This window comes from Saccoglossus kowalevskii, chromosome 10 (assembly GCF_978046115.1).
Source record: "Saccoglossus kowalevskii chromosome 10, keSacKowa6.1, whole genome shotgun sequence".
NCBI classification, from domain to species: Eukaryota; Metazoa; Hemichordata; class Enteropneusta; family Harrimaniidae; genus Saccoglossus; species Saccoglossus kowalevskii.
The window spans coordinates 12,012,016-12,029,733 of NC_140650.1; the positions used below are offsets into that span (position 1 = coordinate 12,012,016).

Sequence of the window (17,718 nt, forward strand, 5' to 3'; positions counted from 1 at the left end):
GCATGAACACTCTGCACGGGCTAAGCAACCAAAACACTATTGTGATCAATGTTCATTTGGAAGATTTATAATTATATTCATAATATTAGTTATTCATTCTTTGCAATCTGCATGCACTGTCTGAATTTGGTTTGGTATTGTTTTATAACCGTAGAACTAACATATGTACTTCCTGGTTACTGCACTGAGTAATTATAGTTGAAGGATTGAAGATTTTGGATTTAAAGTCATTTGTTTGCATACAACTGTACAATATTACCTATATAATTTAGTTTTGGTTTTCTTTGATCATTCTTTTGAGTTTAATTACCGTACTCGACCGCGTTAGCGCCAGGGGCTTCAACTCAGAAAATCACGATTTTTTAGGGGTGGGCGCTTACCCGAGCACCCCCTTTAAAAAGAGTGCAAATGAAAAAGTTGATTCATCAAGTGACAGATTACGTCTTTGAGGGAAAATCAAATTACGAAATTAGTTGAGTCGTCATTGATTTTCACAATGAAGAAACAAAAATGATCACAAAAAAAATATGCACATTTCATTACAATATTAATTACATGTACGTACCACCAGAATTTACAAAATTAAAAACATTTGAGTCTGTTGGAAGACAGTCTAAGTCAAAATTGTCATATTATCACCACTGACGAAGGTGTTGGATCGTACGCAAACTCTCGATGAAAATCACTTTCTGCCATGACGCATTTGCAGATTTGACCTGCAGCAGTGTCCTTTTACCTAGTGGGTCAAGTTGGTTATTAACCAATCAGAATGCTGTGTTGTACTGACGCAATTCTTCGGAAATTCCCGAAGACTTTCCAGTAACGCAATGCGGAAGTGAATTATCGATGTCGAAGCGAATAAACGACATGGTTTTTCCAAAAAACTAGTAACTAGCCATTTTTGAGAAGTAAACTGAATATGGCATGAAATATTTACCGCATTTTACTTGTATTAAAAGGTCATTGTCGAACAGCGTAGTTTACTAGCCCTGCGTACAGTGCTGGTGGGTGGTGAGGACATCTATCAACCGAATGCGTCCCCGTACACACAGCACTGTACGCAGGGCTACGTAGTTTACGCACGGTTACCGTGTTCTACGCATTCACAACATGTTCACAGCGGTTGATATCCACGATATATCATATAAAAACGATTACCAAGATTCGTTACGGAAGACAAAGTATAAATTAGTTGCATTTTGAAGGGGTGGGCGCTTTGCCGAATGTGACCCCAAATATAAAAATTGCGCAAAAGTGGGGGGTGGGCGCTTGCCCGAGCATGGTACGGTATATTTGAAATATATTTTTTACATTCTACAGTGTAGTAATTTTCAGCATTGACTATTTTCATCCTACCATATAAGGAAATGCGAATTCCAAATATGGAACTATTACGCACGTAAGCGTACTCTAATAATAAAAATAAACATGGCTGCCACCAGGGTATGCCCGGACTTCACACAATGACGACGTTTACTGATTCTGTTCTAAACTTTTTGATTTCGGCATTCCCATAATGTATCCTTTGAAGGAAAAGATGTATACATTTGTAATAATAAGGTTATTACGAGGATACCTCAATGTATGCACTCAGACAGTACACCGTAGCATCGACCTCTGATGCGTGTCTGTTGATACTCCCGCTGGAACAGTAGTGTTTTCATGCATACTTTTTGGTATCCTCGTAATAAACTCATAGTACAATGTATATATATATAACATAACCATGTCAGCGGTATTGATCCAGAGGCTGATACTTGATTATGATGATTTTTTTACTCATGTGTGCAAAGCACACAAAGGGAGTCTTTGCAGTTAGTTTGTCTGTCTGTGTGTGTGTGTGTGTGTGTCTGTCTGTCTGTTTCACAGATATCTCAAGAACATACATCTTTTTAGCTCCGCTGTCGACTTTGTCGAGCGGAGCTTATCATATGAGTGATTGTCCGTCGTCGTCCGTCGTCGTCGTCCGTGTCAATGTTTTACTTTTTCGACTTCTTCTTGAAAACTACAAGCCTAAATGCTTTGATACTTGGTGTATATGTACCTTGGGTAGACCTCTCTTAGGTTTGTTCATTTCATGTTGATATCTTTAATTCTCTAATTTTGGTGAATATTTTTGTCATTTTTGGTAAAAACTGATATTTTCGACTTCTTGTTAAAAACCGCAAGTGCAATTGCTTTGATATTACATATATAGGTACTACATGTGGACCTCTCTCAGATTTGTTCATTTCGTGATGATATCTTCAATTCTCTAATTTTGGTGAATATTTTTGTCATTTTTGGTAAAAACTGATATTTTCGACTTCTTGTTAAAAACCGCAAGTGCAATTGCTTTGACATTACATATATAGGTACTACATGTGGACCTCTCTCAGATTTGTTCATTTTGTAATGATATCTTTAATTCTCTAATTTTGGTGAATATTTTTGTCATTTTTGGTAAAAACTGATATTTTCGACTTCTTGTTAAAAACCACAAGTGCAATTGCTTTGATATTACATATATAGGTACTACATGTGGACCTCTCTCAGATTTGTTCATTTTGTAATGATATCTTTAATTCTCTAATTTTGGTGAATATTTTTGTCATTTTTGGTAAAAACTGATATTTTCGACTTCTTGTAAAAAACCGCAAGTGCAAATGCTTTGATATTACATATATAGGTACTACATGTGGACCTCCCTCAGATTTGTTCATTTTGTAATGATATCTTTAATTCTCTATTTTTGGTGAATATTTTTGTCAATTTTTGGTGAAAAGTGATATTTTCGACTTCTTGTTAAAAACCGCAAGTCCGATTGCTTTGATATTACATATATAGGTACTACATGTGGACCTCTCTCAGATTTGTTCATTTTGTGATGATATCTTCAATTCTCTAATTTTGGTGAATATTTTTGTCATTTTTGGTAAAAAGTGATATTTTCGACTTCTTGTTGAGAACTGTAAGTCCGATTGCTTTGATACTATACATATTGTTCATTTTCTAATGATGTCTTCAGTTCTTTAATTGAAATGTGCATTGCTAACAGCGGAGCTATCTCAGCCGATAGGCTGCTTGTTTTGATTAAACTTAGTGCATAGATGCTCTGGGTCAATGTGCAGATATGATTAGGTTTTGGTGAAAATCCATGCATAATAATTACCTGATTTGCATGATAAATTGCTATTTTTTGCTGTTCCATGACTGTTCCACTAATATCTTAAGAACCAATCATTGGATTTTGATGCTGTGAACTAATTTGCAGATTTGATTAGTCTTGGGTAATATCAGTACATATTAATTACCTAATTTTCATAATGGTTAGTAAATTTTTGGCTTTTCCACTGATATCTCAAGTACTACCGGTAATCATCACATTTCAATGAAACTTGGTACATAGATATCATAGGACACTGCACAGACCTGATAGTTTTTAGAGTAATATCGGTACATATTAATTATCTAATTTGTATAATTAATTTTTAAATTTAAAAGCTTTGGATATATCAAGTACTAAGCATCACATTTCAATAAAACTAGGAACATAGATCATCTAGGACTATGCAGAGACCACATTAGTTTTGAAGTGAATAATTGTGCATATTAATGATCTAATTTGCATAATCAAACCAATTTTCAACATTCATACTTATATCTCAAGTACTAATCATCACATTTCAATAACACTTGGTATATAAATGCTTGGTATATAAATTGTGTAAAAGAGGAGAAAAAAAAATAATGCTCTAGGAGAATAGACAGGCCTGATTTATTTTGGTTTAAAATCTATATATAGTAATCACCTAATTTGCATAATTAGACCAATTTTAAGTGTTCACACACTGATATCTAAAGTACGGTACTAATCGTCACATTTCAATGAAACTTGGTACATAGATGGTCTGTTACATTGCGCATACCTTATTAGTTTATAGCACTCGGCTTTTCCATCAAGTAGTTTTGAATTAATTTGTAATGTGTCTCCAATATTCTCAGCACACAGGAATTCCTTCTAAGCTTTCTTTGATTTTAACATTAAATTGATCTTGTATCTGATCGTCAGACGAGTACTTATCTAAATTGATAGATATTGCTCTGGAACAGCATTTATTAAAACAAAATGGTCACCGGTCGGTCATTTTGAATCTGATCTGGGGAACAATATGATTTGTATCAGGGACCAATAATGTCTAACGTATGTACCAAGTTTGAACAAAATCCATTCATAAACTATCAAGATTCGGTTCCAAATGCCAGATTGTTGATGAGGTTTTAGCTCAAAAATGGCCACCATTCGGCCATTTTAATTCAGATAGTCAAACCAATACACCTGTATATGTATTACATGATGTATAATGAATATATAAAATCTGAACTAGAATCGCATTCATTAAAACAAGGTGGCCATTTCGATTCCAATCTGAAAAACAAAATGACGTGCATCAAATTCCCATAATGTTCAATGTATGTAACAGAAAAACAAATTTGAAAAAAAAAATCTTCATGTTTGACTTATCACAATTTTTTTTTCATGAAAAATTTTCTTCACAAGTTTATGTGTAACTTCTGATGAAAAGTTCTGAAAATTGTTTTTGAGATTAATTTTGATAATTTCTTCTGCACTCTGTACCTTCATACCCTCACAACTATGGAAAGAATGACGTCCCTTTTTTTCTAGCGAACAATTTTATTTGGACAACAAAATTTTCACAAGCACTTGTCTTTGAGACAACCATGTGTACATTTTGTAGATGTCTGTACCACCAAAGATGGATGGGAATGGTATATTAATAGAAAAATTTCTGTCCGGCTTTGTCGCCGTCCTTAATATTTGTTATTGTGTGCACAATAATTTTACTAATTCTATTCCAAACTTTATCAAACTTGGTCAACTTATTCATCAGTATAAGTCACTGCTCTCAGTGGAAATATGCATTGTTGTATGTGTTCAATGAAGCAAATCATTTATCTTGTAATAATATATTGGTAATGGTAATGTATCTCCCAAATCCCATGGGAATACTAGACTGGGTTCAAAACCAACTCATAGAGAGAGTCTTTGCACAGTGTGATACACATTTCCAAACCTACCAATAAATTTTTACAGAAAAAAAGATGTCAATCAATATAAGCACTCCTATGAATTGGGTGCCAAACTTTGATCAAGATCTGAAGCTAATAGAAAATCATAAAAAAATACATAAAAAGAAAAAACGTTGCATACACATTTTGAAAAAAAAAATTGTACTAAAAAATTCTGTATTTTGTAATTGACAAACAGTTCAATCGACAAATGAAAATCAAAATTCACAAGAATTTGTTTCAGCTATTAGAATAGAATGATAGAGTTTTTAGCTCCGCTGTCGACTTTGTCGAGCGGAGCTTATCATATGAGTGATTGTCCGTCGTCGTCCGTCTCCGTCGTCCGTGTCAATGTTTTACTTTTTTGACTTCTTCTTGAAAACTACAAGCCTGAATGCTTTGATACTTGGTGTATATGTACCTTGGGTAGACCTCTCTTAAGTTTGTTCATTTCATGTTGATATCTTCAATTCTCTAATTTTGGTGAATATTTTTGTCATTTTTGGTAAAAAGTGATATTTTCGACTTCTTGTTAAAAACCGCAAGTGCAATTGCTTTGATATTACATATATAGGTACTACATGTGGACCTCTCTCAGATTTGTTCATTTTGTAATGATATCTTTAATTCTCTAATTTTGATGAATATTTTTGTCATTTTTGGTAAAAAGTGATATTTTTGACTTCTTGTTAAAAACCGCAAGTGCAATTGCTTTGATATTACATATATAGGTACTACATGTGGACCTCTCTCAGATTTGTTCATTTTGTAATGATATCTTTAATTCTCTAATTTTGGTGAATATTTTTGTCATTTTTGGTAAAAAGTGATATTTTCGACTTCTTGTTAAAAACCGCAAGTGCAATTGCTTTGATATTACATATATAGGTACTACATGTGGACCTCTCTCAGAATTGTTCATTTTGTAATGATATCTTTAATTCTCTAATTTTGGTGAATATTTTTATCATTTTTGGTAAAAAGTGATATTTTCGACTTCTTGTTAAAAACCACAAGTCCGATTGCTTTGATATTACATATATAGGTACTACATGTGGACCTCTCTCAGATTTGTTCATTTTGTGATGATGTCTTCAATTCTCTAATTTTCGTGAATATTTTTGTAATTTTTGGTAAAAAGTGATATTTTCGACTTCTTGTTAAAAACCAAAAGTTCAATTGCTTTGATATTACATATATAGATACTACATGTAGACCTTTCTCAGATTTGTTTATTTCGTGATGATATCTTCAATTTTTCTAATTTTGGTGAATATTTTGGTCATTTTTGGTAGAAAGTGATATTTTCGACTTCTTGTTAAAAACTGTAAGTCCGATTGCTTTGAAACTATACATATTGTTCATTTTCTGATGATGTCTTCAGTTCTTTAATTGAAATGTGCATTTCTAACAGCGGAGCTATCTCAGCCGATAGGCTGCTTGTTTATAATACTGGTTTAAAAACGCACTTCAAAGATTGCAGTGTTTGAAGATGTAGATTCTCAGGAGGCAACAGTACTGTTGAATTCTCTCTCCACTGGACACCAACTAAATATTTAAGTTGATTTGCATACAAAGCAGACCCTGCAACATGATAGCTATTCATAGAGGGCGTTTTTTTTACTATAATACAGTAGTCACACAATGAATATAATAAGGCAGTTCATATTTGTCTCAGTGAATCATTAATTGTTGACATACACCTGTACAAAATACTTGGACAAAAGCCAGCTAAAATTATCTTGCATGTTTTTATACTAAAATATCCCAATTACTTTGAATAAAGCTGGAAATTATGTCCCTTAAAATAATTAAACAAATTAGACACCAATGTTTTTGTAAGATATTTACATTTATCAAGGACATTTGGTAGACTGTTTTCCCACTGTTGTTTCAACCCCAAAACTTGTTTGTATTCAAAATTAATTATGGCAATGCGTATTCATATTGAAACAAACTATGATAAAGGGAATAATATTGTATAACAAAGGGCAATGTCACCAGAGTTCAACTATGTTTTTGTCAAGCTTTTACATTTTGAAACATAACATATATAACATTATATTTGTACAATATGTGTGTACGTGCATTAACACATCTTCTGCACATTAAAAATTCATAACATGTGTTGGATTTAAAGATTTCAATCAATGGACTTAATTCTTAAATCTCTCTTAAGTTTCTGAATAGATATGTTGTTTAATATTTGCATGAATTATTAATACTATAATATTAAATAATACAACATGTAGGACAGTCTTGGTGTAACTTAAACTTCCAAGCTGGCTATGAGCTTATTTTACCTATTCATGAATTTTTTAATTTTTTTAAGCCATCAATAATTTCAACTTTATAGTATTTACCCATGTTATAAGATGAGATAAATTTAGGCAGATTACTTCAATCCAGATTAAAGCTAGTTAGCTGAACTTACATTTGTATTGTAATGTACACATCATACAGTTCTCATGTTACTTCAATCACTTTTCAGTTTCATTATTGTAATAACATTTTTGTTGAATGAGATCCAAGTTCAAATTCTATCAGTGTTGAACATCAAGAAGAATGTTTGAGTTTGCCCACAGACTAATGGAAGGTTAAAGCCACTGGCTGAGATTTATTCACTAATGCAACTGTTTATACGCTATCATTGATCTCTTGAATTGCATTTTTATTGCTATTGATTGATTAAGGTAGCGGGACTATTATTTGCATACTTGTTTTCATCTTCTAATTGTGACTGAATGACTACAAATAGACCCGGGAAAGTATATATTTTTAGAATCGCCAGACTTCAAGCTTTTCACAAGTGTATTTTGCATGCCCGTATCTGCATTCTACGACGCGTTACTCAATCAAAGGTGAAAAATTACTTTTTCTGTAAAAAAATAATTACGCATTTATGCTGGCGGTAAGAAGTATTTTTTTCACTTTTCCTAGTTGTTCAATAGTCTGGTAAATTGAATGTGTCTGGTCAGTTTTATTCAAGCAACGCGTTTTAATAAATAGTGTGCTGAATTTCAATTACTGTTTTAGTCGCATTGCCCCCAACTCAAACCACAACTCGTTGGTAAATAATCGATGAAATAGTTTGTCTTGACACATTCAAGTTCCTCTCATTGTCACCTTAAAGCTGTGAAAATTTGGTGTTAATCCGACGACAATAAGTATACGTTATTTTTTGTTAAAGACCTTGTATTTTGAAAAACATAAACTCCTAGAAAACGTCCATGAAGTCACAGCAAAGATTTTCAAGCTTGTTTATCGGCACAATCAATTTGTTTTCCCATCAAGGTCTGTTTTAACATGTGTAGGGACATCCAAATGTGTAAGGCTATTGAAAACCAAAAAAATAAAGGAATGGGATAGCTATATTTGGATAAATTCGGCATATGAAAACACCAAAATCAATGATTTTTTTCAGTGGCTGTGTGACCTTGTGTCTGACACATTCATATGCAAATGACTAATCTGTGAAACAAACAGGGGCGGAGACAAACCACTCAAATGTTTGGAAACACTCATTGTGTGTCAGATAGCTACTGATAACACATCCTAACATTGCTTTGTCTTGAGTTTATCTTTGAAACTTATAGGCACACAGATTAAACCTGTGTTGTTGATTTTGGAAAACACTACTGAGGCTGCCTTGCTTTCCTTCAGAAAATCTACATTTTAACCAACTTACATGACATTCTATGTTATGTTGACTTTATCATATGAAAGTTTATAGTGCATTTCATCAATTAATAAATAAATGTGAAAATCGTAATTTCCAACACAAATAATAGTCTCGCTACCTTAAATCATTGTATTCCTAAAGATGCAATCAAGTTATTAATTATTATTACTAATTAGACAACTTCTGAGTGGTACAAGATTCTGTCCATTATAGAGTATTATGGAGTAGGGTGCCCTATATAATGAGGATAAACAACTTACATGGGTTAATTGTCATGCTATAATACCATAATAAAGTAATTAACATTGTATATTCAGGTTTTTTTCTAGGAAAAAACTGCTAGAGAGAGCACTGCAATTTAGTGGTACCACCAAGTGGGGGAGATAGGGTTCTCCCTACCAGGGTGTGGAGTTTTTGATAATTCTAAGTTAAATGGAGCATTCTATGGCTTCCTTCGGGCCAAAATTACTATCAGACAGGTCAAAGTTGAAGACTGTGGCCACATGTGATCCCTGGTCAATCAGAATTTTATGGTTGCCAGTGGATCTGCTCCCCAGGGTAAGGGCGCGCATGTCCATGGCATGAGGGCGCTGCGCCCCTGTTCCCTTGTTTAAAAAAATCCCTGTATATTGTTATGCAAATTAATCATGGCACTTAGTGTTTAGTGGTTTAAGGATCATATGCACAAGTGAGAACATATATGGTGGATTTGGTGATGTACTCCGACAAAAATATCGCATGCCACTAAAACCTACAATGATGTATTGGATAAACAAAATGGGGGATTTGATGAAGTACTGACAAAAATATCACATGGCACTAAAACCTACAATGAACTATGGAATGAACAAAATGGTAGATTTGATGAAGTACTGACAAAAATATCACATGGCACTAAAACCTACAATGAACTATGGGATGAACAAAATGGTGGATTTGATGAAGTACTGACAAAAATATCACATGGCACTAAAACCTACAATGAACTATGGGATGAACAAAATGGTAGATTTGATGAAATACTGACAAAAATATCACATGGCACTAAAACCTACAATGAACTATGGGATGAACAAAATGGTAGATTTGATGAAGTACTGACAAAAATATCACATGGCACTAAAACCTACAATGAACTATGGGATGAACAAAATGGTAGATTTGATGAAGTACTGACAAAAATATCACATGGCACTAAAACCTACAATGAACTATGAGATGAACAAAATGGTAGATTTGATGAAGTACTGACAAAAATATCACATGGCACTAAAACCTACAATGAACTATGAGATGAACAAAATGGTAGATTTGATGAAGTACTGACAAAAATATCACATGGCACTAAAACCTACAATGAACTATGAGATGAACAAAATAGTAGATTTGATGAAGTACTGACAAAAATATCACATGCCACTAAAACCTACAATGAACTATGAGATGAACAAAATGGTAGATTTGATGAAGTACTGACAAAAATATCACATGGCACTAAAACCTACAATGAACTATGGGATGAACAAAATGGTGGATTTGATGTCAACAAGTTTTAACCATTTGAGTTCTATACTTTTTCTCTGCCAAATTATGATGCAACATTCTGCCATTTGTTATGTACTTTTCTATATTTGTTTTGATAATATTGGACCAATTAGACAACATTTTTTTGAGGGCTGCAGATCTTGATCAAAAATTATGAAAATGTATTTAGATTTAAAATTTGTGAATGATGATAAAAGGGTTAAATGATACATTTTCATTATTTTCAGATACTCCAGGTTTGGGATTGTTACTGAGTTTTGCTGTTGGTGGCCTTCTTGGCGATGTGTTTTTACATTTATTACCAGAAGCATGGTCCCATAATGATGATAGTGAGTATACACCCTCTACTGAATGGAACATATTATGGAAGTCAATAGTCAGTAGCAAATTAATTGATTAATATGCACAGATAAAAAACTGCATATACTTCAGGAATGTGAAACAAGTTGACAATGGTAGTGAAAAAGTTGATGATATGCAAATAACCTAATCAGTATGCATGCAGAACCTCTCTTTTTTGTGGAAGCTGAAAAAAGTTGGTATGCAAATTATCTAATTAATATGCACAGGCACAAACTACTTCAGGAGGGTGACAACAGTTGACAATGGTGGTGAAATGGCTAATGATATGTAAATTACCTAATTAATATGCACAGATAGAGGTAGAAATTGACAAAAGTTAACAATGATGATGAAACATTGGGACATTGATTTCTTTACAGGTATAAATGACCTAACTTACCATAGGTATATTGGATTCTGGGTACTATCTGGCATCATCACTTTTCTCATTCTTGAGCAAACATTTTCTGACAATAAATGTGACAATACTGAGGAAATTGAATCACAACAGGTGAGTTTTCAATTCATGGTGATTGGTTGAAAGTGGCTATGTTTCATTCAAGATATTAATGGCCACTCATTGTAAAATTTATGTATTCTACAAAAGTCACTGTGATTTCCTGACTTTAATATGCTGCCAGTGAAATATCCACTGATCAAATTTCATTAGTATCTCTGATTCACGGAATTGAGAAAAATAAATTTAAAACTAAATTGGATGCAGAATTTTAGATACATGTATTAAACGTTTTATTAAACAAAAAAAATTGCTTTTCTTTCAGGATTATTCACAAAAAACTCAGAACACCAGAAATACAGAGTCATCCAACCATGTGAGGCAGCGGCAAGTAGATGAAAAACCTACAAATAAGAAAAATATTAAAAGTAAAAATGGTTGTCAGCGAAATGGATTCATTAATCCATGTGACGATCACAGCACAAAGACAACTAGTGAAGTTGTTCAGAAACAAGTGAAAAAAGAAAAAATAAAGGTATGAATTAAGTTTATTTGATGCTACATCCGATTACAGTAGTGGAGAAATGTTCACTGTGTTTAATATCAGCGTATTTGGTGATCAAGTGCACAGACATCTTTGGTTTAAAAGAAACAACACAGTTCATTGTTAACTTTGAATATTTACTGGGTTTTAAATTGGCACAATTACAAAATTTAGCAATCAGTCAAAAATAAAAAAATAAAAAAACAGTGAAAAAGCCTTTTACTGTACTTAGTTCTATACGACACAACTAAAAATTGTGTCCATGTGTGCATCAATTCATCTGTCCATCCAGACCTGTATCTTGAACATACCTTGGCCAATCACATTCAAACTTCACACATATTATATCATATCTTGGGATACATTATGCACACCCATTCATAATCTAATTCAAGATGGCCGAATGGCGATCATTTTAATGTTAAAAAAACCCATTGAAGTCAATCCAGTACCAAATCTTGTGTATAGATGGATTTCAATAAAACTCGGTACATACATTATAGGTCCTTGATGCATGCTGTTTTGTTTTTCAGATCAGATTAAAAAATGGCTGACTGGCCATTTCTTTTATTCTGGAACCAGATCTTGGTTTTGTATTGATGGATTTTGTTCATATTTGGTACATACACGAGACATTATGGGACCTTAATGCATATCATTATAAGATCAGACTCTAAATGGCTGACTGACGGCCATTTTGTTTTGTTGAATGTAGTTCCAAAAGCTGTATCTCTGACATGCATTGAGTGATCATATTCAAACTTTATATATACATCATACATCTTGTCAAGCTTGTGCATTTGTTTGACTATCAAACTCAAGATGGCTGAAGCATTCCTCCCCTCCCCTCCCCTCCCCTCCCCTCCCAGAACTAGATATTGGTCGTGTATGGATGCATGAATACATGCAAACTTGGTAGATGCACATCATTTTGTTATTCAGTTAAGTTTTAAAATGGCTGACTGATGGCCGTTTCGTTTGAATGAATGCTGTTTTAAAACCATATCTATGACAATTGTGTATACCATATAGTCATGGTCAAACTTCATATATGTATCATACATTGTCTCCATTGTGCACTTTAATTTGTTTGACAATTGACAGATGGCCAAGTGGTGGCCATTTAATGTTAAAACTGCTTCAAAATTAAGTATTTCTGTCAGGACCCAGATCTTGATTATACATAGACAGCTATTGTCCATCTTGATACATATATTGAATATATACATATTAAAAACAAGCCCATGTTTTTTTCAGAGCGGATTCAAAATGGCCGAATGCAAATACTGATACTGATAACAATCAATGTCATTTTTTCCATGTTTTATTGAACTCTATCATGTCATGACATGAATTGTTTTCACAATATGACTACAATTTCACTATTTTGAACATATTCAGTGAGTTTTATATTTGTGGATTTTCCAGTGAAACACTGAAATATACTATAATTTTACATGTTCATTTAGATTTTAATAGTGGATTTGACTTATCAGCAAAAATTGAAACCCAGTGAATAAGTATTTAACATGCAACATTATCATACCAACATCACTATTTCATTAGCTCCAATGTGGACAGAGTCAAGTGAAGCTAGTCATTACTGATTATCCCTCGTCTGCGTCAACTTTACTTTCGATTTCTTTTTTGTGACAATACCATCAGTCCTCTAATTTTAATGAATATTAATTATGTCATTTTTGGTAAAAAAAACTATTACCAGCACAATAGTTTTGAAATATCATATGTAGGTACATTGGCTGGACCCCAGTCAGATTGTCATTCATTTCTCTATTAGATAAACCATTTTGTCTTGATAATTTACATAATTTTTTTTCATTTCAGTGAATATTCTTGTTTTCTTGAAAATGGCTAGACTGATTGATTTCTTATTTCTTTCTCATTATGCATCTAAAACAGCTATATCAGCCACAGTCTGCTTGTTTTAAAATATTAACACCCATGTACCAATGTATGATATTATGTGGATTTTCACCAAAAAAAAATCCTCACAATTGTTTTGGTTAGATTAACATTTTGCATTATTTTCTAATCCAGAGTTAAAATAGTAAATATGTTTTTCGTTGTTTTTTGCAGGTTACTGGTTACCTTAACTTATTAGCTAATTGTATAGATAATTTTACGCATGGTCTAGCCGTGGCCGCAAGTTTTCTTGTCAGTACTAAGGTAAGAACTAAACCTGCATGTCTTAATAACATTTTCACCACCAGACTTTCTTGCCAAAATTTTTCTGCACTTTTTTTAGCTCCGCTGTCGACTTTGTCGAGCGGAGCTTATCATATGAGTGATTGTCCGTCGTCGTCCATGTCAATGTTTTACTTTTTCGACTTCTTCTTGAAAACTACAAGCCTGAATGCTTTGATACTTGGTGTATATGTACCTTGGGTAGACCTCTCTTAGGTTTGTTCATTTCATGTTGATATCTTTAATTCTCTAATTTTGGTGAATATTTTTGTCATTTTTGGTAAAAAGTGATATTTTCGACTTCTTGTTAAAAACCGCAAGTCCAATTGTTTTGATACTACATATATAGGTACTACATGTGGACCTCTCTCAGATTTGTTCATTTCGTGATGATATCTTCAATTCTCTAATTTTGGTGAATATTTTTGTAATTTTTGGTAAAAAGTGATATTTTCGACTTCTTGTTAAAAACCAAAAGTTCAATTGCTTTGATATTACATATATAGATACTACATGTAGACCTTTCTCAGATTTGTTCATTTTGTGATGATATCTTCAGTTCTCTAATTTTGGTGAATATTTTTGTCATTTTTGGTAAAAAGTGATATTTTCGACTTCTTGTTGAAAACTGTAAGTCCGATTGCTTTGATATTACATATATAGGTACTACATGTGGACCTCTCTCAGATTTGTTTGTTTTGTGATGATATCTTCAATTCTCTAATTTTGGTGAATATTTTTGTAATTTTTGGTAAAAAGTGATATTTTCGACTTCTTGTTAAAAACCAAAAGTTCAATTGCTTTGATATTACAGATATAGATACTACATGTAGACCTTTCTCAGATTTGTTCATTTTGTGATGATATCTTCAGTTCTCTAATTTTGATGAATATTTTTGTCATTTTTGGTAAAAAGTGATATTTTCGACTTCTTGTTGAAAACTGTAAGTCCGATTGCTTTGATATTACATATATAGGTACTACATGTGGACCTCTCTCAGATTTGTTTGTTTTGTGATGATATCTTCAATTCTCTATTTATTTTGGTGAATATTTTTGGTAAAAAGTGATATTTTCGACTTCTTGTTAAAAACTATAAGTCCGATTGCTTTGATACTATTCATATTGTTCATTTTCTAATGATGTCTTCAGTTCTTTAATTGAAATGTGCATTGCTAACAGCGGAGCTATCTCAGCCGATAGGCTGCTTGTCTTATAATCTTCATTATTTCTGGAAATACACTCTAATTTTGAAGCCAGCAGATAAAATTTTAGTCAATTTAAGTTTTTACTGAAGAAATTGTGGCTATTTTTGTCCTAATCTTCTGAAGGAAAGCGCAGACTATAAACAGACTATTTTGTGAATTTGTGATGAAAAGAGGAAACTGGTGGTGAAAAGGTTAATTCTCTTGTCATGAATGAATGCTTTATAAACTGTAGGAGTGCATATAAACCCAAAATTGCATTTGGTGTTTAGTGAATCTTTAAAATACAATTTATTTAAACCATGCATCCTCATGGTATCCTCGGGGGCGGAGCTATGTCACAAGATGTTCCACGTTGCTAAGACGTGCACCACTGTGCCATGCATTTCTATGAGCTTTGAGCGAGCTGCTGTGGAACGCCGGTCGAAGAGCCGGTGAAAACAGCTAAATTTGAGAAAACATTACAAACTCAACTATGGAGTATTCCTGAATAACCAAATTTACACATGTTACACACGCAGGGGTGATCTAGTTACACTGTTCAGGGGAGTCTCAAACCATCTCAAAGTATTGTTTTCTGAGAGCGTTTGGCCTTTATTTTCACCACGATGGTTGCCAGGCGGTGAAAATGCCCAGATGTCAGCCCCTGAGAATACAATAACGAGCTTCCCATTGTAGTAGAGCAATTGGAATTGGTTGCCATGCAGTTAATTTTTCTGCAGAAGTAACCAGATCAAATTTGAACCAGGTATAACCACAACCAGATAGTGAAACATTGTGTTATCATGTTTTCTGTGTAGATTTCATGTGATCAGACTTGTTGTGTTTTAGTATGTTGTTTGTGTACATGTAGCTCATTGATGAAATACACTTGACAGAAAGCATTTAGCAAGACATATAGCAAATAGGAAATTATGTCCATCCAAAATGGGCATTTTTGGAAAAATACATAAAAATTTTGGAGCTAGGGAAAATAAAATGGTGCTGAACTGTAAGTACTGAATTTAGTTCATTCAGTGTTAATAAATTAACTAGTCTAGACTGCTGTAATTAATATCATGAAAAAGTTGTAGTAGAGCAAGTCTCTTTAGTCATGTTGATTTTCATGAAATGAAGTACCATAATGTCATCATTGTGCATGACCTACAAAAGCTCACACTTAATTCCTGGTACTTTTAGGGTGTTGAATTCACTATCTATGTGATTTTCTCTCACTCAGCCACCCCCGCCCCAACAAAATTGTTGATTAAGATGAAAAAAAAGGAGTCAAAGAAATTGTATACCGGTAACACTGTAAAATATTTTTGCCTGGAATTAATTTTCCCTGATGGAATGACTCAGTGAAAATAAAATCCAGCGAATATACCTTTTTTCCTATATTTTACATTCAACTCATCAAAAATCAGTGAAAATAAATTCCATACAAAAAAAAAGTCTTTTCAGCAGAAATAAAGTATTTTACAGTATTGATAAAATTGAGCAGCAGCACCCTGAGAAAGTACCAGGATGTGTGACCTTTGGGGGTGGGGGGGGGGTTTGGTCATGCATATCAAATTCCTAACATTTTGATTCCCAAAAATACTGTGTTCTGTAAATGCTTCTTAATTCTTTCACATCTCAGTGGACACCCAATAAAAATAAACAAGCTGAGTATGACCTACCACTAGTGATCATGTTCGCATATATTTTACTAGCCACACTCACTCAAGAACACATCCTATTAACAAATAATAAGCTATATGTGTGAAATTATATTGACAGTAGATGTTATTGTCAGCTGGAACCCTGGCTAGTCATAATTATTATTCATTTTTTCATAAGTTATTGTGTGAACAGTGTGTACTGCATGATATTCACAGAAACAACTACCCCCTCTAGCACCTAAATTTGAATTTGCCCTTTTGTATGATAATAATATTTTTATTGGATGCTCAGAAATAATGTGTTTCTGTTGATTTTTATAAATATGTTTATAAATGAAAAAAAATACACATTCTCTATGCTGTTAAGCCTGGCCTATTTAATATATTAAGGTGTCAGCAAACTGCCTCTTTAACAACATTTTAGTCAAAATGAATGCATACAATTGAGATCCATAATTAAAATACTAGATTGGGTAAAACTATTTTCAAATAATCACATGAAATAGTACAGCAAATTGTCATGACATTTCTATGTCAGTGTGTTAGCCACGTCCATTGATCCTTAATCAGATTTTACAGTACTGGTTTCAGTAACGAGCCAGCTCTTCAATTGATGAGGTGCGTGTTAAGATCTAACTGATATCATTATCTAGTAATGATGTCATCAGGTAATTAAATGTATTTCAGTTGCCCGGCAATTCTTAACATTGTCTGTAATAATGTACTTAGCTTTAATTTACTTTTAGTGAGTAATTTCTCATCTTCATTCAATTTAAACTTTTATTGAAACAATTTATAGCCTTCCTTTGTTCTTTGTTCAATGCTTGACTACAATTACTGTACCTACACTTATGATTCACCAAGTTTTAATTTCGCTATATTCGATGTTAGGTTAAATCCGCTGAATTAAATCCTGTGAACATGTAAAATAACAATACAACTCATTTTTTCCTGCCAAGCTCAGATAATATGCTCAAAACATGAAAATAGTGAAAGTAAATTGAAGTAAAAATAAATAGTTTTAC

At 33.0% G+C, this 17,718-nt stretch overlaps 1 protein-coding gene across 1 annotated transcript in view; it reads left to right on the forward strand.

Annotated features, from left to right (window-relative positions):
- Nucleotides 1–17,718, forward strand: part of LOC102808771 (zinc transporter ZIP13-like) — a 52,096-nt gene that overhangs the window by 19,457 nt on the left and 14,921 nt on the right. The window contains exons 2-5 of the mRNA XM_085504258.1: nucleotides 10,525–10,626; nucleotides 11,020–11,150; nucleotides 11,422–11,631; nucleotides 13,738–13,827. Of these exons, the coding sequence (XP_085360384.1) occupies nucleotides 10,525–10,626; nucleotides 11,020–11,150; nucleotides 11,422–11,631; nucleotides 13,738–13,827 (533 nt within the window). The remainder of the gene's footprint in view (nucleotides 1–10,524; nucleotides 10,627–11,019; nucleotides 11,151–11,421; nucleotides 11,632–13,737; nucleotides 13,828–17,718) is intronic.